Source organism: Salvelinus alpinus, chromosome 1 (genome assembly GCF_045679555.1).
Source record: "Salvelinus alpinus chromosome 1, SLU_Salpinus.1, whole genome shotgun sequence".
NCBI classification, from domain to species: Eukaryota; Metazoa; Chordata; class Actinopteri; order Salmoniformes; family Salmonidae; genus Salvelinus; species Salvelinus alpinus.
Genome location: NC_092086.1, coordinates 49,205,747 through 49,233,150, shown reverse-complemented (window position 1 = coordinate 49,233,150; position 27,404 = coordinate 49,205,747). Strand labels below are relative to the sequence as shown.

At 43.2% G+C, this 27,404-nt stretch overlaps 1 protein-coding gene across 1 annotated transcript in view; it reads right to left on the bottom strand.

The window, feature by feature from the left end:
• The window catches only part of LOC139578791 (zinc finger protein 385C-like), a 221,507-nt gene that overhangs the window by 112,317 nt on the left and 81,786 nt on the right, over positions 1–27,404 (bottom strand). The window contains exon 2 of the mRNA XM_071406811.1: positions 21,578–21,919. Coding sequence (XP_071262912.1) covers positions 21,578–21,919 — 342 coding nt within the window. The remainder of the gene's footprint in view (positions 1–21,577; positions 21,920–27,404) is intronic.

The window sequence follows — 27,404 nt, the reverse complement described above, 5'->3', positions numbered from 1 at the left end:
TGTGTGTATAAATATAGGAAATGGACTTCTGGGAGGTGTGTGTTCCGCGGGGACATGCCAGTTGGCTATACAATTGTAATAAAAAGCATGTTTGATTTTACAAAGTTCTGGTAAGCATTGTATTTGAAATGATTTTCCACGACATATTTGGCGAGCTGAGCCAGGAGGGACAGGGACTGAGGAATGGCGTTCAGGGCTGGAGATAGTTTCTTTGGACAATCTGACAAACAAGGGTGGCCGCCCAACTATAGGAAGGTAAGCAAGTTCTTACAATAGTTGAAATGTTTGTGTAAGATTGCTTCAGAGATACTGTCTCAGCGAGAGGGGCGCCACGTAAGTCTCTCTTTCAAATTTCCTAAAATGAAACCAGTAAATACAAAAGAACTTTTAAATTCAATGAATTTGCATGTATGTGTAATTTGGGGAATTGTATTAAATATAAATGTATGCGCATGTATAGAGACTGAGTGAATAGGTGCTGTGAACTTTGCTTGTGTTAGATGTAGAGTGGGCATGCATGCGCTCGTTCAGATCAGACCGTTCGAATGTGTAGCTTAAATGATGCGGTTGTTTGCGCATCTGGCTGAGATGGCTGGTTATAATAAGGGACAGCTCATACGGTCAAAACAGATAATGTAGGTAGAAAATCCTGTGATACCTCTTCAATAAAATTAGTAGAAGGAATGCTTGGACAGGTTACTTATGAATAACGGCTCTAAAGATAACAGAGAACTGCATAAATAAGTAGTTAGGAAGCCACGATACCGCTCTTTAAAAAAGGAACATTTTTAAAGAGGTCTGCTTGGGTGGGATATTCACGTCACGGCAGAAGGGTCTGTTGGTGAATATTTAGTAGTTAAATAAATATTTCATGGTTACCGCCCCAGAACGGGGGACTGAACGGATGAATATTTAGAAGGCAGGAAGAACGTTAGCCCGATTGTGCGGCGTTCAACTGCAAAAGTAACTTATACGGTCAAAACATAAATCAGTAGTTAAATAAATATTCATGGTTAACGCTCTGAAAAGAGGACTGTACGGGTGAAATATTTAGGACGCAGGAAAACGTTGGCCCGATTGTGCGGCGTTCAAATGCAAAAGAAATCCTGCGAATTAAAAAAACGCTCTGTCTAGCTAACAGGGTTTTGTAATTCAGTAGGTCACGCCACAATACTACTCTAATAATAGAAGAAAAGATCAGTATTAGGGGGGTGAATAGGATATGAAGACAAGCTGATCCGATTAGACAGTAGTCTCGTCATATTGTAGAAATCTTAGCAGTCTAGGCTTATGTAGGAGGAAGTGAATTAAGTCAATAAAGAAAGACTAAGTTGTTTTGAGGTAAAAACAAAGGGATTGAATGAACAGGTGAAAAATAAAAAGGATGAATGAGAATGTTGTAAGAAATGAGTGGATCTGTGTAAAAATAGAACATTAGGAAGGAAAGACAAGTTGTGTGTGTGTAGGCAGAACGTCCAGGAGAGGGAGCGCGCAGCTCTCCTGTGACAGAGTAGAGTTGATGAAGGGTGCCGTTAACTGCTATTAGGCAGAGGGAAAGAAGTTAAGAAACATCGAAGTACAATAAGTTATAAGCAAGGATAAAAACACTGATGTGATAAAATGGTAAGAGACCGAGGTAAGAATAACAAAAAGGTGTCAAAACAAATAATAAATAAAAATACTTAAAAAGGCGTTAACCGAATAGTATAAATACGGATAGAAAAGTGTGAAACAAAACAGAAGGTAGGAGCGCCAATAAATTGAAATTATACTATAAAGTTAAAAATGAATCTAGGTTGGTTAAGATAAATAGTGGAATCCAGGACACATTAAGAATTCGCGTACGGTGAAACAAAGAAAGAGGAAAAAACAGGCCGTCAGACACTCTGTGTCTACAGAAGCTACGGTCTAAAAAATAGCCTGAAGGGTAGACAGCGGTGCAAAATCGAGTGGCCAGGATAAAAAGGAGAACAGGGGTGGCTTGACTCACTAGTAAATTGACCATAGGATCAAACAATAAGAATATGGAGAAGAGGTAAGAAAGTAGAGACAAAATAAATAAATAAAGGTAAAAGTAAGACGTTAGATAGAGATCTTAACGGAGCGGGCAGTGGACCTGTGTGGCTCAGTTGGTAGAGCATGGTGCTTGCAACGCCTGGGTTGAGGGTTCCATTCCCACGGGGGACCAGGATGAATATGTATGAACTTTCCAATTTATAAGTCGCTCTGGATAAGAGAGTCTGCTAAATGACTTAAATGTAATGTAAATGTAATCATAAAATTGATTAGAGCTATAAGAATAGAATAAACCAAACGGATAAAATGAATTAATAATGATATCTGTAAAGGGACAAACACAGTGAAATTTGAAGTACTGTACTAGAATAAGACATTAAGTCATCTGTAGTATTCAGAAATAATGTCTGTACTATAAAGAGTAGGCTTTGATAAGAGAAATTAAGTGATGTGACAAATGAATTATTAATTGGAAAGGAGATTAGCTCTACCTCGGAAAAATAATAAATAAAAGGTGTATAATACATGGGAGTTTTTAGGAAAAATAAATAAATAAATAGTGGCATGAAAACAAAAATGATTGTTTCTCCCTAGCATAGAGGGATTTTTAAAAAGCCATGGAGTCACTGAAAGACGCGCACATTAGTTCTACCGAATTCGGATTGCATATGAAAAAACTGGATAATGGGGGACGCCATTACCCGGTAACATTCTATCATCAGAAAATACATTACTATAAAAGACAAATGTGGTTCCACTCGTCCTCGCAGACGTGCGGGTGATTAGTAGAACTATTGACAATATCTAAAAACGAATAAGAAAATAGCTCCTGTTTTGAATATGGATATAGCGGGTTATGGGGAAAATTAGTGTAAGGTGACACTAGAACTTAGTGCGGTAGCAGGAAATGCCGATATACGAGAGTTTATTTCCTTGTCAAAATAACAAACAACTAATCGGTTTGAGGTTAGTGTGAATGGAATTTTTACTTGGCGGTGTATTGTCTCTGAGCGAACAATGAGTGGTTCATAGAGATTACAGTTTATATGTGGTCAAGAAGAAGTATTAGATCACGTTTGACTTGACATATAGTAGAGTACAGATGGAATTTTAATTGTTAGACATTCTATACCGTCATTCTCTGAAAAATGTTAAGACGTTTATGGAATAAAAACTATTTGCAGATTAAAAGCTGACGTTGTGAAATTAACGATATGTATACTTTCTTTTCCAGAAAAAAAAGGGTTTAATCTTCTCTGGTCAAAATATCATTGGAGACTGTATTACTGTGGAAAGCAGTTAATTAAAGTCAGCTGCTATAAAAATATCTGGATAAGGCTACAACATTGGAGTTCTGGATAAGTGAGTCCAGTCCCTGTGTGCTATTGGCTATGGTTTACTAGTAAGTGCACCATGTACTGGGAATGAATATACATTAGTAGATTTATTGGAAGGGCTTTTTCCACTTCAGTTTCAATTTGGGTATGCAGAATGATGGAATTGTTTTTTGAAAAATGTATTTAAGTTGTTCCTAAAGAAAGGGGAGTGGAAACATTTTAATGGTGTCAAAATGCCCTGATTCCTAAGAATTTCCTGTGAAAGACTGATCACCTTTTACTAGAAATTGTTGGAACAGGTGGGATTTAATTTTAAAATGATTAAAAGACACAAGACTCTATTCAAAATGTATAATTACTTTGAACATCTATTATGTCCCTGGGAAAATTATGAAGAGTTGTACCCTTAAATTGAATAAGTTATTCGGAATAGGTTTATTTTTTATTTTTGTTTTTTGATATAACATGTGTTTATAGGTAAAATTATCAGTTCCTTGGGGTTATGGTCTTTGGGTAAATACACAAATGTGCTTTGTTCATTCTGCATATAAAAAGTGATGTAAGTTACTCCACAGGGTTTATTGGAGTGTGGGTTTCTGTGAGGGTTTTGTTGATAAATACATCATCTGTAATTCATCTGAGAGATCACCAGTAGAATAAGGGAGTTGTCATAAAAGGTGACGTCAGAATGCTTTAAGGCATGGGAGAGAATATCACCACAAGTGGGTGTGGAGCTCATACCCACCCTAATCGACTGAATAGTGAGGGACAACTGTGTCTGATGACCTGTGAACTGTATCAAATAATAGACATGTTGAAATGATATGGGCCAGGGTGAATTATGAATTAAAGGAATTGGGGTATTGAACTTTTATTACCAGGCCACTCATGAGAGAAAAACTGAGACAAAAGGGCTATTGGGAAAATAGATAATACTGGTAATAAAAGTGTTTAGTATAAATGTTAATTATTAAAGGGATGATGTGTATTGAATTGATAAGGTCAAATTTGAGTTAAAGTAAACACTAAGGATTGTTATCCTGAATATTGGGTTGGAAAATGTATTAAAAAAAAATAAAAAAATAACTGTTTAGTTATTTAGATATAGCACTGTTTAAATTTAATAGGCCTAGGGCCGCTCTGGAATCTAATCCTGGGACAAGGAGGTTGACAAAACTTCCAGAATATTTGATTAAAGGTTTTTTGTTTCTTTTGTTTTATAATGTCATTGGAATTGTAATGATAAATTGTATTGTTTGATTGAATAAAAAGGTAGTCTGTTGTGCGATGATACCCAAGAATGAAGAAGAAAGAGACCAATAATAACATGGGCATAGAATGACACGGATGGACGTTTTCTCCAGGTTTAATTACATTACAAATAGTGGTAATTTATTGCAAATGTGTAATTATTATAATTTTTTTTTTCTCTTTTTCTCGTTTGGTCAATTTATTTTTGTTTTGAGGAACATAAGGTTGTGTATATGTTCCTGAGGAGGGACTGATACTGATATAAATGATATATAAATTGACTTAAGGATGTTTTAAGTATGTATCAAACAATGGCAGTTATGGGTTAGGGGACTCATAAAAGAAGGTAATGGTAGTGAAGGGGTGTTATTTCTAGAAACTATGTATAAAAATAGAGATAATTCACAGAAAAGGAAAGACAGCTGGCTGTGTAAAAAATAGGGACAATTCAAAAGTAAATAGAACAATTCACATATCTAAAGATATGGTAAAAAGAATAAGTGGTGGCATTTTGAGCATTAGAGCAAAAGTTTAAGAAACTTATGACTTAGTTTTGTTAGGATTGGATATTAATCCAACTGGAAGACGCTTGAATGATTATATGTTATTTTACAGCAGTTGCTGTAGGGACAATCATTTGACTATCATTATGAATATTTCTGTGGCAGGAGGCCAGGTATTTGAGGCAGAATGGTTACATAGGGCTGTTATTAAAAATTAAGATTTAGTGATCTTGCTATAAGAAGGAAGTCTGTTGTCAGGGAATAACCCATGTGTTAGTGTGTATGTTCTCAGGAAGAAAAAAAACAGCCAGAAATGGAAGGGCTTGGGCTGCATTCTGGAGACTGAGTGTACATCAAGATACACCAGGCTGGTGGTATACTTCTTACAACACTGCAGTGGTAAAGTTCTTCATGTTTCTCTTTAGTGGGTACATAAGTCTCACGAGAAGTGAGGTCCAGCTGAATAAAGGGTGAGCTTGAAAACACCATGACAGAGGACGTGGAATCAGAGAGAGAGAGAGAGAGACTAGATTCCACTATAGACATACTGGGTTGAGTTTGGGGGCTACTTGTTTCATTTTTTTTTTATGCATCATGTGAAAAAGAATAGATGATAGGATATTATACTCTAAACAAACATGTTAAAGGAATTGATGTGAAAGCATATATAGTGTTGAATTACGTCAAGAAGAGATCATGTTGATTAAGGTTATGCACATGATTATCAGTTAAAATGGAGCAGATGGGAAACTAAGTAAAAATTGACATGATTTGGGAACACCTCTCAGAACCTGGGGCCGAAAGGGGAAGACTGGGTGGAAGCATGAGGAAGCTTTTTAGGGCTTTTATTTTTGTGGAGTCCAGCAGAAAAGTATCCTGGAGGCATAGAGTCAGGTAAAGAGAGAGTGGGAATTGTCATGGTCTCAGATTTCAGTTTGCATGAATATATTTATGCATAACACATAACATTGTCAATGCTGTTATGTTTTGTCTGTTGTTTTCCAAGTCTTATGTTTAGGAAAACAGAAGGAGAGGGGTTCGCCAGCTTCAGCTGGAATGTCTGTTTGTTGTGTGATGAGTGATGGAAGTAAGAGGATGTATGGTGTAATCATAGAACAGAGGCTATAAGTCTCTAAGTATGAATGCCTCACAGAAAGAAGGCAGAAACCTGAACCAGGACGAGAGGTTCCGCGTCTGATGATCCAAGGGGACCAGAAGGACCTCTTCCAGTGGTACCAGGAGATCTAGTCTACGTTCGAGTGTTCCGGAGGAAGTGGGATCAACCGAGGAGAGAAGGACCCTACGAGGTGGCAACAGCCACAAAAACAGCAGTCCAAGTGAAAGGAAGCAAGACGTGGTATCATCTAAACCACTGCACACGAGTCCCAACAGAGAGAATGATACAACCACATAGAGATGAGGACACAGAGGATGCTGATTCACCAGGAGGGAGCCCGGAGGGAGCAGCAGCAGCGGAAACGATTGAGACGCCAGGGAGGAGCCAAGAAAACAGCAAAGCAAGTGAAAGCCAAAATACGACAAGTGCACCGACTAATGCACCCAGAAGAGGAGGAGAGGCCTCACAAGGCACAGAATGAGAACATCTTTTCCCTAAAAATTGAAACCTTCCAGATGGAAGTTAAGTCCGGCCTGAGGAGGGAGCCTCAGGTGAAGAAAGAGGAGGAAAAGTCCTGCAAGCTGAAGAAAATGGGGATTTCCCCACAATTGACTTTTAAACTTTTGAATGGTCTCCTTTACAGACAATTGAAGTTAGAACAACAAAAGAATAATGACATTGACATAACAGAAGTAACAGTGAATGCTAGTATAGAAACAACAGACTAATGCACAATCAAGATGTATGGTGGAAGCAGGAAGAGATGAAAGGAATCAGCCGAACAATCCAAAAAGACTGACAAGGTTTGGATCTCTGTTCCACCTCAACTTATAACAGAAGCAGGAGAACTGAAGTCTATCTCAATCATAAGGATCAAACCCTTACCGGAGATGGCACTCTGTGGATGGACACATCACCAAACAAAGGGACAAGTCGTTTGGGATCCGAAAGGATGTGACCTGACATTAATCAAAGAAAAGGACGAGAGGGTGCTCATCATGAATCAGATTGAACCAGTTGAAGGTGAAGAATTAATAGTTGAAATAACAAGAACAACAGTGACCGAAGGGAGTAGCACCACGGTCATTAAGATTGATCCTACCCCTGCACCTGAACAGGAAGAACCTGTGACAACAACAAGGGTGGCGGCTGCTGTGACGACCACAGTAGCTACCACTAAGATGACATCGACCTCCCTTACCAAGCAGATCACTGTACCCACAAAGCAACCTGAGACATCAGAGTCAGGAGAGTTTTTTACTGACATTTGGAACTTTCTGATAAACTCTAATGATCTACCTCAAGATAAGAACATTGAAAAAGCGACAGAATTAGATATATTAGAACCACTCAAGGACAGCACACGAGAAGAAGTATTGAAGAACGAGTGGTACGAATGGGCTAAGTATATGGCAAACAGACACAGAATGGACAATTGTATTTTGTGAAGAAAATCACCTTTGTCTGATCTTTTAATAGTCTCTGAACCAGCATCATTTAAAAACTGTGTAAATTGGAAAAATGACCATTGTACCAATAGAAAGTATTCTATTCCCTTGTGTGACATAGAATGAAGGATTGCTCTGGGTAAGCACTAGGGGTAAAACTATGTTGAATAAGACCATGCTGGGAGATAATGATTGTGCTGCCTATATCATTAGAACTGAATCAAATGGACCTCAATTAGACAGAAGTACTGTGGTTAAAGGAAAATATGAATGTTTTTACAGCCATAACACCGAAGGAATTGATGTAGGAAACACCACTGTAGAATGTGATATTATTTGGGTGCTAGAGACTGCGGGAGTTCGTAGAAATAATGATAAAGGGTTGTTAATGAATAGTTTCTGGATGTGTGGAAAAAACAAATTGTTGAATGTATTGCATAATGAATGGATTGGTCTTTGTGCCTTAGTTAGAACAATCCAACAGGTTACCATTATTAACTCCCCCCATGATGACTATGTTAATCCTAGGGTTAAAAGGGCGTATGAGAAGGATCCTGAGGTAAACCTTAATGCAATTGGACTGCTTAGAGGTGTACCTAGGGATTTCAAGGCCAGAGATGAGGTTAAATCAGGATTTGAATCTATATTTTTGTGGATAAGACCAAATAAAAACTTAGAGTGGATTAATTATATATACTACAACCAACAGAGATTCATTAACTATACTGACTCGGATCTGACGGCGTTGGAGGAACAGGTACAGGCTACCAGTAAAATGACTTGGCAAAATAGACAGGCTCTCAATTAGCTCTTAGCGGAGAAGGGTGGAGTTTGTGTCATGTTTGGGGATGACTGTTGCACCTTTATTCCCAATATTGATATGGACAAACTCAAAGGATTATGAGCAGAAGTAACGGCTAATGCTGGTTTAGACTCTCATGTATGGGATTGGTTGGACCTAGCGTTAGGAAAGTGGGGAGCCATGTTTGTTAGGATGGCCATCGTGTTGGAAGGAGGGTTATTGACTCTGGGTATTGTATTTTGTTGTGTTATACTCCTGGTGAAGTCAATTGTGGTTCAGACAACAGTTAAACAGATGTCTGTAAGGAGAGATGACCCTCCTGTGGTGATTGATCCTGTACCGGGAAGCCCAGGCAATTATACCAATAAGTATGGAAAGCCTTGCAATGCGGTCGGAGGACCTCTTGACTGCCCCTTTGGTAACCCTAACTGTCTCTATGAAGTGATTGGGGGGGGTGGTCATGCGTGTCACGATTTTCGTAAGGATGGTTTCCATGTATATGTTAAATTACCCAGTTCAGATGAATGTTTACTTATACATGTCCACAAAAAGTGTCATTTGCGTCACAATTGCAAGTGGTGTACAAAAATTCATGAGGATGGTCATAACCATCACCCGGAACCTTTTTTCTGTGCCAAGTGTCAAAGAGGAGATTGTTTTATTTGTAAGGATGAGGACTGTGCTTCTAGATAATGGGGTTTAGCATTTTTATTTTGCCTAATGCTTTGTGTTCTTTGTATGTTTCTTTGAATTTTTATATATATATCGATGAACATATATATTTTCTTTTAATTAAAGTTAGTTTTGCCTTCTAAAAATAGGATCATTTTACAAAAACATGTTAGGTGACAGAGGGTATTCCGGTTACAAGTGTCTATGGCCCATGTATTAAATCATCTAACAAAGGTTGGTAGGTGTCTGCACGGGGGAATAATGTTGAAATGTTTTGTCTAGTTAGGTTTTATTGAATGTTTCTAATTGGATCTTTTACTCCTATTTTAATATTAATCATTTGGAGATGTTTGGTCCAGTTGGTTTCTATGCTTTACTCTGTTTTTTATATTTTCTTGTCCATCATAGGTATTCTCATTTACTATCCCAAAGTCATGTTTGTATAATTTATGTGGCTAATAAGCCCCAGAGGAGGGTTTGTAGGAGTAAAATGAGATGTATAGGACAGCACATAGATGTATAAGCTAGCTGAACATTAAAAATAGACTTCTAAGACAATTGCACACACTAAGGATAGGGGAGAGCAGAACAAAGGGCAACTGGACACACTAATGCTAGAACAGACACATAGTCTGACAAATTCCACTCAGGACACATACCAGAGACACGTAGGCGCCTAGGGAAATTGGACACCTAGATATATAGTCTGCTGATTCCCTTAAGTGCATGAGACCAGACATGTAGGCGCCTAAGAGAATTGGACACACTAAGATAGGGGGTCCAGCCACCATTATAAACTAATTGAAAGCAGATGGCGTTATAGGGCGTGAACAAGTAGGAAGCTTGAACTAAAGGATGATGGTGGGGAATGACTTCAGAAAGGAAACTTCATTTGCATAGGGGATGGACATAATACTATGTGTGTATAAATATAGGAAATGGACTTCTGGGAGGTGTGTGTTCCGCGGGGACATGCCAGTTGGCTATACAATTGTAATAAAAAGCATGTTTGATTTTACAAAGTTCTGGTAAGCATTGTATTTGAAATGATTTTCCACGACACCCTCTGCATTTTCTCTCTCTCTCTCTCTCTCTCTCTCTCTCTCTCTCTCTCTCTCTCTCTCTCTCTCTCTCTCTCTCTCTCTCTCTCTCTCTCTCTCTCTCTCTCTCTCTCTCTCTCTCTCTCTCTCTCTCTCTCTCTCTCTCTCTCTCTCTCTCATGTTTTCTATTCAAAGGGCTGTGTTGGCACGGGAACAATATGTTTACATTGACAAAGCGAATGGAATAAACAAAAAGCCAAAGGGAAATAAACAAGAGAAGCATTAGTAAACATTACACTCACAATTTTTTTCAAGAATATAGACATTTCAAATGTTCTCTCTCTCTCTCTCTCTCTCTCTCTCTCTCTCTCTCTCTCTCTCTCTCTCTCTCTCTCTCTCTCTCTCTCTCTCTCTCTCTCTCTCTCTCTCTCTCTCTCTCTCTCTCTCTCTCTCTCTCTCTCTCACACCTCAATCTCCCCTCCTCTCTTTCTCCTCCACACCTCTATACTGTACCTCTGTTCATTCTGAGCTGTCTCAATATGAGTCCCCAGGGAGCAAAACACATACAGGGAACCAGGAATGAGTCAACGGCACTAGTAAAACCACACGTCAGATGTGACAGATGGTAAGTGTGTGTGAACTTTGGGCTAGTACAAACTTCCAATGGCCATCTATCATGTGTCCATTACTGGGCAGCCCATCTTCACTGGGTAAATGACAGTGTTTATCTGTGTGTCTCTCTGGGTAAATGACAGTCTCTCTCTCTCTCTCTCTCTCTCTCTCTCTCTCTCTCTCTCTCTCTCTCTCTCTCTCTCTCTCTCTCTCTCTCTCTCTCTCTCTCTCTCTCTCTCTCTCTCTCTCTCTCTCTCTCTCTCTCTCTCTCTCTCTCTCTCTCTCTCTCTCTCTCTCTCTCTCTCTCTCTCTCTCTCTCTCTCTCTCTCTCTCTCTCTCTCTCTCAATTCAATTCAATTCAATTCAATTCAAGGGGCTTTATTGGCATGGGAAACATGTGTTAACATTGCCAAAGCAAGTGAGGTAGGTAATATACAAAAGTCAAATAAACAATAAAAATGAACAGTAAACATTACACATACAGAAGTTTCAAAACAATAAAGACATTACAAATGTCATATTATATATATGCAGTGTTGTAACAATGTACAAATGGTTAAAGCACACAAGTTAAAATAAATAAACATAAATATGGGTTGTATTTACAGTGGTGTTTGTTCTTCACTGGTTGCCCTTTTCTTGTGGCAACAGGTCACAAATCTTGCTGCTGTGATGGCACACTGTGGAATTTCACCCAGTAGATATGGGAGTTTATCAAAATTGGATTTGTTTTCGAATTCTTTGTGGATCTGTGTAATCTGAGGGAAATATGTCTCTCTAATATGGTCATACATTGGGCAGGAGGTTAGGAAGTGCAGCTCAGTTTCCACCTCATTTTGTGGGCAGTGTGCACATAGCCTGTCTTCTCTTGAGAGCCATGTCTGCCTACGGCGGCCTTTCTCAATAGCAAGGCTATGCTCACTGAGTCTGTACATAGTCAAAGCTTTCCTTAAGTTTGGGTCAGTCACAGTGGTCAGGTATTCTCTCTCTCTCTCTCTCTCTCTCTCTCTCTCTCTCTCTCTCTCTCTCTCTCTCTCTCTCTCTCTCTCTCTCTCTCTCTCTCTCTCTCTCTCTCTCTCTCTCTCTCTCTCTCTCTCTCTCTCTCTCTCTCTCTCTCTCTCTCTCTCTCTCTCTCTCTCGCTCTCTCTCTCTCTCTCTCTCTCTCATTCCCCTCTCACCACCTCTCTCCTCCTCCTCTCTATCTCTCTCTCATTCCACTCTCACCACCTCTCTCCTCCTCCTCTCTCTCTCTCTCATTCCCCTCTCACCACCTCTCTCCTCCTCCTCTCTCTCTCTCATTCCCCTCTCACCACCTCTCTCCTCCTCCTCTCTCTCTCTCTCTCTCGCTCTCTCTCTCTATCTATCTCTCTCTCATTCTCCTCTCACCACCTCTCTCCTCTTCCTCTCTCTCTCTCTCTCCTCTTTCTCATTCCCCTCTCACCACCTCTCTCCTCCTCCTCTCAATTTGGCTTTCGTGTTCACCATTCCTCATCCATTTGCCTCCCTGTCTTTCCTTTACTCCGTCCACCCTTTATCACCCTCTATCTCCCTCTCCCACCGCCCAGCACCTCTCTCCTCTACTATCCCTCTATCAGAGGTAATAAACCACTCTGGTGTAATCTGGGTCTTCTTAGTTGACACATCCATCCCACCACATTCATTCTAAAACATATTATTCAAAGAAGCGATGTTATGCTGAGAGGTAGATGTTCATTCTCCCCTGTCCTCAGTGATTCTCTCCACAGAACAAAGGGACAGGATGTAGTTTTATAACCCAGCCCTAGCCAGTGGTTGACCAATTAGAATTCCTTGCAATAAAACTGGACCAATGCCCAAATAACAAGTATCCTATGTCAGGTTCAATGTATAAACAATTTGGACCAATGAGAACTTGCCATGTAGCTATGAGTCCCGGACTGAAATTCCTCCCAGGTCTCTGACCCCATTGATATTACTCTATTGACCTCTCGTCCTCTGCGTTGTATATTATCTTGAAAATATTCTTACACCTTTTATTTTTCTACTCAAACCCACTGTGAATTTCTTATTGTTGTATATTTGATGAATTTGTACATTTCCTCTGTATAGTTTTATTTATTTGTTGTGATGTCCTGTTCACTGTTACAATGTTGTGCCTCTTGGCCAGGTCGTTATTGTAAATGACAATTGGTTCTCAATTGACTTATCTGGTTAAATAAAGGTGAAAAACTAATTATGGGGCCTGGAGTATGGATAATATGCTGCAGGGAGAGAGGGGGAAGTGAGGCTGTGCACTGCCCAGAAACACAGCCTTTCCTTGGGCTTTCTCACCAAGGGCCTGGGGTGGAGGGTCCTGTAGCGGGGTCCGACCAAACAGACAAGGCTGTTATGATGACTAGACAGCCATTACAAACAGAGAATGTAACAGGCTGTTGAACACAAAGATATACAATTCAATGGTTGAACACTGCAGGTCGGTTCAATAAGCGAGAAAATGCATTAAAAAGGGAACAGAGGAAATGCGGGGATTGATATTCTGTGCCATTTAAGAAAGTGGAAGAATGTTCTATTCATTTGACAGAGCGCTGTGTGACATCAAAACCCTTGGATATGCTTTGGATATTTAAACTAAATGAAAACAGATAGTGAGTACAGCCTAGTCTCCACAGGAGAGACCGACAGACAGACAGACAGGCAGGCAAACAGACAGACAGACAGACATTGGTAAACAATAGACAGACATTGGTAAACAATAGACAGACACACAGACAGACAGACATTGGTAAACAACAAAGACAGACACACACACACACACACAGACAGACAAACAGACAGGGGTAAACAGTAAAGACAGACACACAGACAGACAGACAGACATTGGTAAACAACAAAGACAGACACACACACACACACAGACAGACAAACAGACAGGGGTAAACAGTAAAGACAGACACACAGACAGACAGTGGTAAACAGTAAAGACACACAGACAGACAGACAGACAGACAGACAGACAGACAGACAGACAGACAGACAGACAGACAGACAGACAGACAGACAGACAGACAGACAGACAGACAGACAGACAGACAGACAGACAGACAGACAGTGGTAAACAGTAAAAACAGACAGACAGACAGACAGGCATTGGTAAACAATAGACAGACAGACAGACATTGGTAAACAATAGACACACTCACAGACAGACAGACATTGGTAAACAACAAAGACAGACACACACACAGACAGACAAACAGACAGACATGGGTAAACAGTAAAGACAGACAGACAGACGGACAGTGGTAAACAGTAAAGACAGACAGACAGACAGTGGTAAACAGTAAAGACAGACAGACAGACGTTTGGTGGTCTATTCCTTCTCTTCTCTCTACGGTCTCCCTGCTCCAGACCTTTTCCGCTCCACCGGGCCCTGCGTGCCGATCCGGAACACAACCTTTTCCCAGAGTCTAAACCGGTGGGACACAAAGGACCAAACCCCAGGGCGAGGGGGGCAGAGACAGAGTGCACAGCTAAACGACTACACAGCCAAAGTGTTTGCATATGCTGTGAGGAGACACTGGAGTCTTCTACAGGCGGCATAGGGATATGTTTGCAGCTGACAGATTGACAGACACTTCAGATGGACCAATCAGGGACTGACTTGCTACATGTGGTGATACCCAAGGCTTAAGGTGTGCCTCGACGCTGCTGCAAACAATATGACACATGCACAAACGTCCACACACACACACACACACACACACACACACACACACACACACACACACACACACACACACACACACACACACACACACACACACACACACACACACACACACACACACACACACACACACACACACACACACACACACACAAAGGCACAGTGAGCGAGGAAAGTCATTTCCCTCCACAGGGAATAAATAAAATGGGAAAATGGCGAGGCGGCACAAAAATAAAACGCAGATGCGCAAATGCATTCATGCAGAAAATCCCAGCCTTTAATCCAATCCCTCACGCTTTATTAAAACAGAGTGAGAGAGAGAGATAGAGACAGACAGACAGGGACCATGAAGAGACACACACACAGACACACATCACAACAACAAGCTTTATCCTAGGCCGTGGAGATAGGAGAAAGATCATTTACATTACATTTACATTTAAGTCATTTAGCAGACGCTCTTATCCAGAGCGACTTACAAATTGGTGCATTCACCTTATGATATCCAGTGGAACAACCACTTTACAATAGTGCATCTAACTCTTTTAAGGGGGGGGGGGGGGTTAGAAGGATTACTTTGTCCTATCCTAGGTATTCCTTAAAGAGGTGGGGTTTCAGGTGTCTCCGGAAGGTGGTGATTGACTCCGCTGACCTGGCGTCGTGAGGGAGTTTGTTCCACCATTGGGGTGCCAGAGCAGCGAACAGTTTTGACTGGGCTGAGCGGGAACTGTACTTCCTCAGAGGTAGGGAGGCGAGCAGGCCAGAGGTGGATGAACGCAGTGCCCTTGTTTGGGTGTAGGGCCTGATCAGAGCCTGAAGGTACGGAGGTGCCGTTCCCCTCACAGCTCCGTAGGCAAGCACCATGGTCTTGTAGCGGATGCGAGCTTCAACTGGAAGCCAGTGGAGAGAGCTCAGTGGAGATCAGAACCATGAAAGAGGTAGAGGCAGTCTCTCTCTCAGTTTCACACACACACACACACACACACACACACACACACACACACACACACACACACACACACACACACACACACACACACACACACACACACACACACACACACACACACACACACACACACACACACACACACACACTTTCTCAAAGCTCGAAGATATGAAATGCCAAGCAGAAAATAACAAATAGTAACTCAGACACAGCCTTTACTGTGGTCTGAGCAGCCACACCCTTTAGTGACATCAGGTCAAATCAGACCAAGCCACACCCTCTAGTGACATCAGGTCAAATCAGATCAAGCCACACCCTCTAGTGACATCAGGTCAAATCAGATCAAGCCACACCCTCTAGTGACATCAGGTCAAATCAGATCAAGCCACTGTCCCCCCTCCTCCCTCCCTGCCTCACCCCAAACAAAGAGGAGGATGATCTATCCCACCATGCATCTCACCCACGTGTTCGTGGACCTGTCCCGCCCCGGCAGACTCAACGTCAAGGGAGCCATATGCCCCCGACACCCCCTTTAAATGGTTCTCAAAATATTTTGGGAGGCGCTGGCTGGCTGGTGATGCTGTCCTTGCGCGGGGCGATGGCCATGCTGATCCTAATCCCTCAATAGACGAATAGAGACCATGGTGGCTGGTACTTTATGGGGCAGTGGTGAACAGTAGGTCTGGGAATTGCCAAGGACCCTCGATATGTATTGCGATTCAATACTGCAATTGTATTGTAATTCGATGTTCCAAACATATTGCTCACTATATATCTGCTGCAGAGAGACAAGAGAGAGCCAATACAAAACTAGTTTTGGAGATAAAAGTGCTCAGAACATGTTGGCTCACCATTTAAAACATTGAAAAAGAATATGGAGAACCAGCTCCAGAATGAGAAACACCAGAGTTTACAGCATTACAGTACATATTAAATGAATTCTATGGTTTTCAACTTGACCATAGATGCAGTAAATGGAACGCAGCCGCTGCATTGATCAGATTGGGCACATTCAACAAATCTGTTCCTACAAAGTGGATATTCGTCAAACCCGTCATGATTTATGTATCGTAACAGACCCACGGTGTGGTTATATTTGGCTGTTTTTGCTGCACACCATGTAGAAGTTGTCCCTTTTTTAGGTTCAGAAGAAGTGGCTGTTTAATGCAAACTCCCGTTCGTGTAAGCTGGTTAGCATACCTAGCGTACAGAAATCATTGATGGTGGTCAGTCGTTTTTTAACTGTAATGCAGTTGATTGGGAACGATGACATGAACATGTGTTGGGGTTGACATTCAAACAAGCACTATTCTCCGATTTATACCTCTACGTGGTGTGAAAAACAAAAGCCTGAGTTATAGTCATTTAGAAGACACTCTTACCGAGAGCGACTTACAGTAGTGAGCGACATACATTTCCATCGTTCCCCCCCCCTCCCCCCGTACTGGTCCCCCGTGGGAATCGAACCCATATCCCTGGCGTTGCAAGCGCCATGATCTACAATTCCTTTGATTGGCTGAGTTCGATTGACCTTTTTACCGCATCTATATCGCAATGATGTCATAAAGGAGGGTGGGGTGACATGCTAGTTATCTTCAACCCAGGTGACATGTTGGATGCCCTCTGTGACATCATAGACACCTAGGGCACAACAGTCCAATCAAACATTCTGAACACCACAACTCACCTATCTCTGTAGAGAGTAGTTGCTTTTTGAATTTGCTCAGCCAGTTAACTGATTGAGAGATGGCTTTGTACTCTATCAGTATTCATTTGTTGGTGCATGTAATCTTGGCACTACAACACCTGGACGGCACGGTTTTTCGGGATGCCCTGATGCCCCCCATCGGCATTAGGCGGTGGGCCAGCACGCCTCACATTGACCTGAACACCAGCACCATCAACTTCCATCAACAACCCTGGACCAAACAGAACACCAGCGAGACCACTGGACACAGTTGGTACAAGTTCCCCGGAGAGGCTTGTGTTATGGTCAGCTCGGAACCCACTGCGACCCGGGTCGCTACACACAACACTAAACGACTCAGTGGCCTTGTCGCTAGAGTGTCCGCCCTGAGATTGGAAGGTCGGGTGGTTTATCCACGGTCGAGTCATACCAAAGACTCTGAAAATGGGACCCGATGCCTCTCAGCTTGGCACACATTAAGGAGGTGGATTGGGGGTAAGGCCCTGCGACAGACTTGTGTCCTATCCAGGGCGGATACATCAAGCTGCATCATGCTACAGAAACAGGAGATAGGCTCCTGCCCTGTGGGCCATTGTGGCTCGGACAAGGCCACTACCACCCAGGCCAGAAACAGTATTGACCAGAAATACAGAGACGTTAGTGCTTTGTGCCAGACAACCAGTGATTCCACGGCCAGCCTCAGAACGCTTCGCACCCGAGTAGCTGAGCTCAGGAGTAGGGAGAGAGCGGGAGCAAGTGAGCTTGTGTGGAAGAAGATGGTGGAAGTGATTACTGGGGCAGAAGAGAGGAGGATAAAGGCTGCAGGCTGCATGTTTCTGGCTCTTTGCTGCTGGTTGTACGGCATGGGCCTGCTGCTCACCTTCAGTGTCAGAGGACTACTGCAGGTAATGTGATGTGAAGGAACGATTCGGGGTATGAGGGGGTCTGAGAAAGGCTTTAGGAACAACAATAGACTGGTCCATATAGTGACATATACCCATTGTAGTTATATATACGGCTGACATTTGACTTACTGTACATGTCATTATAAACACCACAGTGTTATCAATACATTTTACCTTGGCGCATGAATTAAAATATGTATTTTGTTTTCCTAATTAGACCGCATTTATTTTCTTTCCGTAGATAATGGTTGCATTAGAGCTCCATGGAGACGAACACAAGGAGAGAGGAGCTGAGAGGGAGACAGGTGGCTGTAAAGATGCTCAAACCGTGTGGGTGACCCCCCGTGGTTCAACTAAGAAGAGAGCCCGCCACCGCCGTCGGTCCAACAAGGGGAAACACTGAATAACGTGCCCGTACAGGACATTGTTCATCCGCATTCCAAATAATACAATATCATATTTTCTAATAAATAATACTTGTTTTCACATCGTGTTTCTCAGTTGATATTTTGTTATAGGAGTAGTTTGAAGAGGTTTGGAAATGACCACGAAATGACCACAAAAGGACCACGGAACGTAAAAAGTATAGTAGCCATTTAGAATAAACACACAGAAAGAAATAACACATTTCAATTGATTTAGAAGACACAGTAGGGGCTTATACTTGCTTATAACAACTAACAATGCATTTGACCTGAATGCTGTAAGTAAAGTTGTATCATCATATACAGCTGAAACTGAAATTAAAGCCTTTTTAGATTCACTGTGGTTGCCCATCACCCTATGCTGGGGTTTAGAGAGTAGAGAGAGAGAGATTGTGTGTGTAAGAGAGAGGGAACGAGAGAGAGAGAGAAGAAAAGCCTGGACCCTCTGTCAGTTCAGTGAAGCAGAGAGGAAGGGTAACACAAGCTGACATGGAGAGGATTCTTTGGGAGGCACACACACACACACACACACACACACACACACACACACACACACACACACGAATATACATTTACATACTGGAAACACACCACGCATCCTTCAACATCCACACAGATTGCAAACATCCACACGTTTGCAATGTGTGTGTGTGTGTGTGTGTGTGTGTGTGTGTGTGTGTGTGTGTGTGTGTGTGTGTGTGTGTGTGTGTGTGTGTGTGTGTGTGTGTGTGTGTGTGTGTGTGTGTGTGTGTGTGTGTGTGTGTGTGTGTGTGAGCTGTGGGAGCTGTGGGAGTCAGCAGAAGGTGAGCACAGATAAGGCTGCATGATTGCGACTGTGTGTCAGAGGGAATCTGCACCGTACACCACACACACTCACACACTCCCTCCCCTTCTCTCTCTCACCCCATCTCTCTCTGCTGCCGGAGCTGTGCCAGGGTACTGGGGACAAAGCCTGCGTGCGTCTGTGTGTGTGTGTTGGTCTGAGTCTTTACCATGCCCTAGCTGACCCGGGTCTTAGACAGTGACGGTCAGTGGCCACGTCAGGCCTCATTCTGCCCATCCTTCTTAAAGACTGACTGGCCACAAGGCACTGGACTGGGCTGGGCTCTGCGTGCTGGCTCACTGAAGCAATGAAGCAATCAGGAAAGGACGACGGTTGGGAGGACTGCAAAGAAGGAAGTCCACATGAGCAACACACCTGCAGGCAGCATGGCTGCATTACTAAGCCGACTATTCCTTGTGTGACTACATAGAGGGAGAGGGAGAGAGGGAAGGGGGAGAGGGAGAGAGGGAAGGTGGAGGGTGAGAGAGAGAGGGGGAGAGGAGAGAGGGAGGGTGAAGGGAGGGTGAGAGAGACAGGAGAAGAGAGGAGGAGAGGTGGAATGTTTGTATGGGTGTATCGTGATCTCTCTGCTTTCCAGATTACTGCTGCTACATTGTGTTTACACACAGCCATCACAGGTGTATACTAACTGTCAAAGCCAGTTATCTGAACGACCTAAGCGGGTGACTATTGACTGTTTGTGTACCTTCCTGTAGTGCTGCATCAGATGTACCATGGTTCCCAGGCAATCCCAAGGGAGGTCTGGCCCCACTGCTGCCCCCTACAGGGTTGGAGTAGAAACACACTGCACCGCCATGCCTACAGCAGCCTGCCAGCAGCCTTCCAGCAGCCAATCAGGGCCAAATAATCTGTGGCCATGGCAAGCGTTGCCGTGCTCTCCGTTGCTATGTAATTATGTACTGTTTGTATGAGATTTCTGCACCTGAAGTGGGTCAGACTAGTTTTCATGCAGAGATGTGTGTGTGTGTGTGTGTGTGTGTGTGTGTGTGTGTGTGTGTGTGTGTGTGTGTGTGTGTGTGTGTGTGTGTGTGTGTGTGTGTGTGTGTGTGTGTGTGTGTGTGTGTGTGTGTGTGTGTGTGTGTGTGTGTGTGTGAGAGAGAGAGAGAGAAATAGAGATAGAGTATTCAAGAGTGAGTGATGAGTGTTTGGGAGCAGATTCTCCAGGTTGGTGAGAGTGTTTTCGAGCTGCGTAGGAGGGTTACAAGTAAAGAGAGAGTGGGAGACAGAAAGGAATAACCTCTGAACATGTAGCCAGTTTCACTATATATTCAAATCTACGGGGAAAACCTGCACCTCCACTGCAGCCACTGCTGTAGCTACCCTGGAGCGTGCAGGAACCAGAACGATCTAAAATAACCAGCAATGAATTAGTCAGCCAATTAATGACTTAACTCAGCTTTGTTCTCCTCCCTCTGTGTCCAGCCTCAGGCTAGGGAAGGCTATATAGAACCATGCACACTTCTACATTATACACACTTCCATTCACAGCTATACGGGTTGAGCCAGTTTGCTACAGCAGGAAAATAATCCTGCAGCAACAGGACATGTGAATTATTATGTGGATTATAATTAATCAACATTTTTGTTGGGGTTTGAATAAAAAAAAATAAAAAAAATAAAAAAGGAAAGTCATGTCTGAAATTTCAATGTGGGAATTACAAACTTCAGAAACCTTTTTAAACCTGAAATACAATCCCTGCATTGCAGGAAAGTTCTCCTGCAACAGTGCGATCAAATGAAGATCCTACATCTGTAGCAGCTCTCCATGTTCACTTGTCATACTCATTATCACAGCGTCCTCTTAGAAATGTACTGAACGTATGATGGAACAGGAAGAACACAGTACCGATGCACCTTACTAGGTTATATAATGCAGCTTGATGTGTCCTCGGGGGGTAGAACTCATATTCACACTTTGTCAAAAGTGTGCACACTATCATTTCTCTCCTCAGCTGGTAAGGGGTTACAGAGGTGAGCAGCCTCAGAGTGTTATAGTGGAGTAGGGTACTGTACACTCTTAGGAAAACGTTTTCTATCTTGAATCAAAAATGGTTCTTCGGCTGTGCCCTTAGGACAGCCCTTTGAAGAACCTCTTTTGGGTTCAATGTATAACCCCCTGTGGAAAGGGGTCTACCTGGAACGGAAAAGAGTTATCCTATGGGGACAGCCGCAGAACCCTTTTGGAAGCCTTTTTTTCAAACAATGTAGTGGTAGAGTAGGGTACAGCTGCAGAAGAGTGCAGAAAGTGGGCGGGATGTCCTACCTGTGTTGCCGTGCTGGATCTTCCCGTTGCTTATCTGTTTGAGTCTCTTCTGGTGAGACTTGCCGTTGTAGTGGATCTGGGCCTGGGCTGGGGAGTTGAGCTGGATGTTACACACGTCACACACTGTGTAACTGCGCTGCTTCCTCTCCCTCTTGGGCCTGCTGTGGTCAGAGGAGGGCAGGGCGCCCCCAACTGGACCTGGCTGCTCCCCCAGGACTACACCCTCCTCCTGTGGGTCACAGCACACCTCGCTGTCCACAGTCAACCCCATCCCCACTCCTAACCCGCTCCTGTCCTCCTCCATCTCTAACACAGAGGGTGGGCTGAACGGACGCTTCATTCCTGAGAGAGGAGAGAAGGATTTTTTATTGATTGTGTCGTTAACCTTTGTTTTGACAGGTAACACATTCTCATTTACTGCAATGACACGATGAAGAGTTGCAGGGAAGAGGAGAGTGAAGAGGGCAGAGATGAGAGAGAACAGAAATGTGGAAAGAGAGGAGAGGAGAAAGAAAAGGGATAGAGATGAGACACACCAGAAAGGATGAGAGAGAAGGTATCGAGAACAGACCAGCGGGGGTAAGAGGTCAGAGGTGAAGGATCAGGGCCAGCGTGTGTGTGTCTCTTATGTCCAGCGCCAGTGGATTAGAGAGGCAGTGCTCTGTGAGTCTGAGGTGCCCAGTATCACAGTGCTATAACAGTGTGTTAGAGCACAAACGTGTGCTGGGAACAATGGAGCCATCACGATATGATTATCCCCTGCCCTCCGTGTCTCTGCACAAAGCCCCCCGGTTAAACCCAATAGCCCATAAAAGAGCCCTGATTCAGACGGTTCGGTGTAGGTGCGTGAAGCATCTGATCCTAGGCCTGCCTGAAGTAAGCCCTGGCTGTCAGTACCCACACACCCTCACAGAGACATACACTGAGTGTACAAAACATTAAGAACACCTGCTCTTTCCATGACATAGACTGACCAGGTGAATCCAGGTGAAAGCTATGATCCCTTATTGATGTCACTTGTTAAATCCACTTCAATCAGTGTAGATGAAGGGGAGGAGACAGGTAAAAGAAGGATTTTTAAGTCTTGAGACAATTGAGACATGGATTGTGTGTGTGCGCCATTCAGAGGTGAATGAGGAATACAAAATATTTAAGTGCCTTTGAACGGGGTGTGGTAGTAGGTGACAGGCGCACCGGTTTGAGTGTGTCAAGGACTGCAACGCTGCTGGGTTTTTCATGCTCAACAGTTTCCCGTGTGTATCAAGAATGTCAACATGGGTCAACATGTCAAGATGTTGGGTCAAAATGGGCCAGCATCCCTGTTGAACCCTTTCAACACCTTGTAGAGTCCATGCCCGGACGAATTGAGGCCTGTTCTGAGGGCAAAAAGGGGGTGTTCTTAATGTTTTGTCCACTCAGTGTACATCCCCACACACAGACACTGTACACATGGACAAACAACATGCCCACGTGTGCAGACACATGAACACACACATGAAACACATGAAAACACACACACACACATACACACAATGATATACTGTACACACAGACACCCATACACACCCACATGAACACTCACTACCTATGGACTACCCAATCCCATACTAATCATAGATTGTATAACAACATAGGAGGCCATGCAGTTCAGTACGGCACCACTGGGGGGAGACAGAGTGCTACTCTCTGATTCTCTGAGGAGCGTGCTGTGCTATCTATCAGTCGAGCTGCTTCACTCCGAGTGACTACATGCCTGCTTGCTGTGCTAGCCTGCTATAACAAAGGCTCTAACAGTGGGTCTGTCTGTAGTCTGACTCTGTAGCACTGTCTGTCCACTCTGTGCTAAGGAATGAGATAGGAGCAAATAAGGTCCCCACTGGGCAAAACATGGTTGAATCAACATCATTTCAACCCAAAAATGCAATGTGATGTCGTTGAATCAAGGTGGAAAACTGACCGGATTTGCAAAAAGTAATTAACGTAAGGGAATTTCGTATTTGAATGTTCTTTTTTAATTTGTTTTAACCTAAATCCTAAATTTAACCTAAATCCAATGGCAGGGGAAAAAATGTTTGTTGATTACACGTTGAATTCACTTTACTTGACAACTCAACCAAATGTAAATCAAAACTAGACGTTGAACTGACTGTGGCCAGTGGGACACTTTTTTGCATGGTTTTTTATGTAATCCGTTCCCTGTTAAAAATAGCAGGTGTAAACTTAGCACAGGTAGTAAGTATTGGTACATCTGGCTCTGTATGAATTAAGTCTGGGGTATTTGTAAGACCAGTGTACCAATAGTTACAAAAACAGAACACAAACTGTCTTATGAAAGGGGTGCGAACCCTTTTGGCTCTAGTGAAGAATTACATCATAAAAACATAACAGAAAAAGGAAATTCCCAGACAGATAAATGCTATGTGATTTAAACAGGCTGCCTGAACACATCTCAACACTTACGGTACACGTGGGGTGGGGGGGGGGGGGGGGGGTTCTCTCCTTCAGACTAGATCCACACAGAGAGAGAAAAGACCTGTGTTTGTTTATCCCCTCCTACTCTCTCCTGCCATAAATACATGAAAAGGCAGCTCTATAGAATCCCTGTGGTGGATTGAGACGTCAACATGTGAAAAGCCCCCTGAAAGCCTTTTGCCTACGCCTAGACGTGATTTACGTACCGGATACCCACAAACCACTCACACACACCCCCAAACCTGTGGAGACACACACACTTAAACCTCTAAAACACACACACACCTCCCCTTCCCCCGCTCTCACATACATCGCACACGCGCACACATCAGAGGAGGTATGAACGCTGCCATTCACATTGCCAATCTGGGAGCACTATAAGGCTCCATCGGATGTTTTCTCTAAAAGCTTTGAGTATTGCCCATTCGAGGCAGCCAATAAAGGGTCCTTATAACCACACGACCCAACCACCCCCTGCCAAACGACCAAGCATCCCTCACTCCAGCTCATTGAAAAAAATGACTTCAAAAAGCTATACATTATTCATTCATAAACACATGGTACAGTACAGTCTTTACCACACCGTCTACTCCTGCTAACATGACCATGTAACAAGAATAGGAGCATAAAGACAAGTGGGTTGATGCCTGAACACTGAACACCTCCAACAGCTGAATGTTAGAGGGCAGCTCTAACACAATCTGTGGCCCCTGAAAATAACCTACTGGGTGGTGGCCCTCAAGGACCAATGATATATGTTTCAGTGTGAGGTATTAGGCGGGAGAGGCCTGAAGATGTCCTTACTGCAGCCCTATGCAGTGTGTGAGGCTGTAGCGCCTGCTGTGTAGAGAGGGATGAATGCTGGCTGAGGGGCATAGGGTGGCAGGGGGAACCCAGGGGGAGAACGGGCAGTGCCATCCTTGACATGTACACTGCTTCCGCTTTGTGGCATGCCCCCTGGCCCCCCTCTCCTCTCTCCCCCTGGCACTGGGGGAACATCAATCACGGAGCTGATCTCTCGCTGAATGACCCGGGCTCACCCGGCATAACGGCTCAGCAGTTAAACCTCTATTTACGAGCCTGTCCCTGCTGTCCAGTGAGCCTGAAATACTACCAACCTGGAGAAGGAGGAGGGGGGAGCAGCCCTCCCCGCATCCAGCCCAAGGCTCCCCTCTCTGGGCATGGAGTAGGGGCACAGGCCCTTCCTGCTTGGTGCAATCAAAACCCGGCCTCCAAGTAGATCCACACAAACACAGGAGACATGTCAGCGCCTCTTAAATTACCCCGAGGAGAGCAGAGAGCACAGAGAACATGGTGAACACACCCTACTACACACACTCTCACAAATAGAAACGTTTGACCTCCACTTTGCTTCTGCATGAATAAGTAGTAAGTAGTATGCAATTCAGCAAACATCACAAACACATCCGTTCAGACACCGCCCAAAACAACCAGCCAGACACACCCCCTTTGCCCAAAACAACCAACCAGACACACCCCCTTTGCCCAAAACAATCAGCCAAACACACCCCCTTTGCCCAAAACAACCAGCCAGACACACCCCCTTTGCCCAAAACACTTAGGCTGACCTCAACTACAAATAAAAACAACAATTCCTGCCTGCAGAGACAGACACACACACCCCCACCACCCTCACACACGCACCCCCACCCCCCTCACACACGCACCCCCACCCCCCTCACACACGCACCCCCACCCCCCTCACACACGCTTGCATACAAGAGTCATATCAGCATGAGAGACACGAGAATGTCTCCACATAAGCACCCTGCCACCCCACCTGCCTGTCTCCCATCTTCTACCAGCCATGTCAATAGTTGACATTTAACAGTCCTGTCCATTTAGCATTCACTGCTGCTGGTGTTAGACTAGAGCCAGATAATAACCACGTGTGATGTTTAAGGAGGACATTTAAATAGGGATGAGGAGGTGACTCTGCCGTGGGAAGCAGACTCTTAAAGTGGCAATCTGCAGTTGCTACATTCATTTTCGCGGACTTATAAATGAATGATATGTACCCATTGACTCTTAAAGAATATAACTTATACATTTATGATATGTACCCATTGACTCTTAAAGAATATAACTTATACATTTATGATATGTACCCATTGACTCTTAAAGAATATAACTTATACATTTATGATATGTACCCATTGACTCTTAAAGAATATAACTTATACATTTATGATATGTACCCATTGACTCTTAAAGAATATAACTTATACATTTATGATATGTACCCATTGACTCTTAAAGAATATAACTTATACATTTATGATATGTACCCATTGACTCTTAAAGAATATAACTTATACATTTATGATATGTACCCATTGACTCTTAAAGAATATAACTTATAAATGAATGATATGTACCCATTGATTCTTAAAGAATATAACTTATACATTTATGATATGTACCCATTGACTCTTAAAGAATATAACTTATACATGCGTCATGAGCTTAGTTGAACTGTTGTTACTATAAACTATAATTTTGATATCATGGATGGTCAGTCCTTTCATACATAGCTCTGTCTATCAGAGTGGTAACATTTCTCCAGCCCCATCCCTCAACTTTTTACTGAAACAGGGAGGCACATTCTTTGTCATTGTTTCAACTACCGATTGCTGCTTTAAGGCCATCACCGTCACACGGCCGTCCACATGATCAACTACATTAGCGTCTTCAACATCGCTGTGAAACATTTCACTGTACGCATGCAATGAGACAGAGACAGAGACAGAGACAGAGACAGAGACAGAGACACACAGAGAGAGAGAGAGAAAGAGAGAGAGAGAGAGAGAGAGAGAGAGAGAGAGAGAGAGAGAGAGAGAGAGAGAGAGAAAGAGAGGGACACAGAGAGAGAAAGGGACACAGAGAAAGAGAGACAGACAGAGAGAGAAAAAGACAGAGACAGAGAAGGAAAAGGAGAGAGAGGTTGATAGACAGATTAAAAAGGCAGTGGAATCACTAGGCGTGTTGTCATTCCAGCTCGTCTGTAACAGGCCTGAGGTGTGTGATGTCTGCAGTCTCTGTGCTCTCCCGGTGTAACACTGTAAATCCAAGCATACGCTCCTTAATGAGCACAGTAATAATTATCATAGATAACCCAGTTCAGTCCTTATTGAAAGAAAAAGACTCATGTTAATGCTAGAGGATATTTGGGAAGTGGAACAGAGAGAGACTGTTTGAGTTTGTTGCCTGGCGACCCAAAGCCAGTTGAATAAAGTCAATATAAAAGCAGTCCCACATGAATTGATGCTCTTTTTCTGATCTCTGTTTACAGATGTCATTTGGCTCAGTGAAAGTGGGGCGCTCACATTTGCTC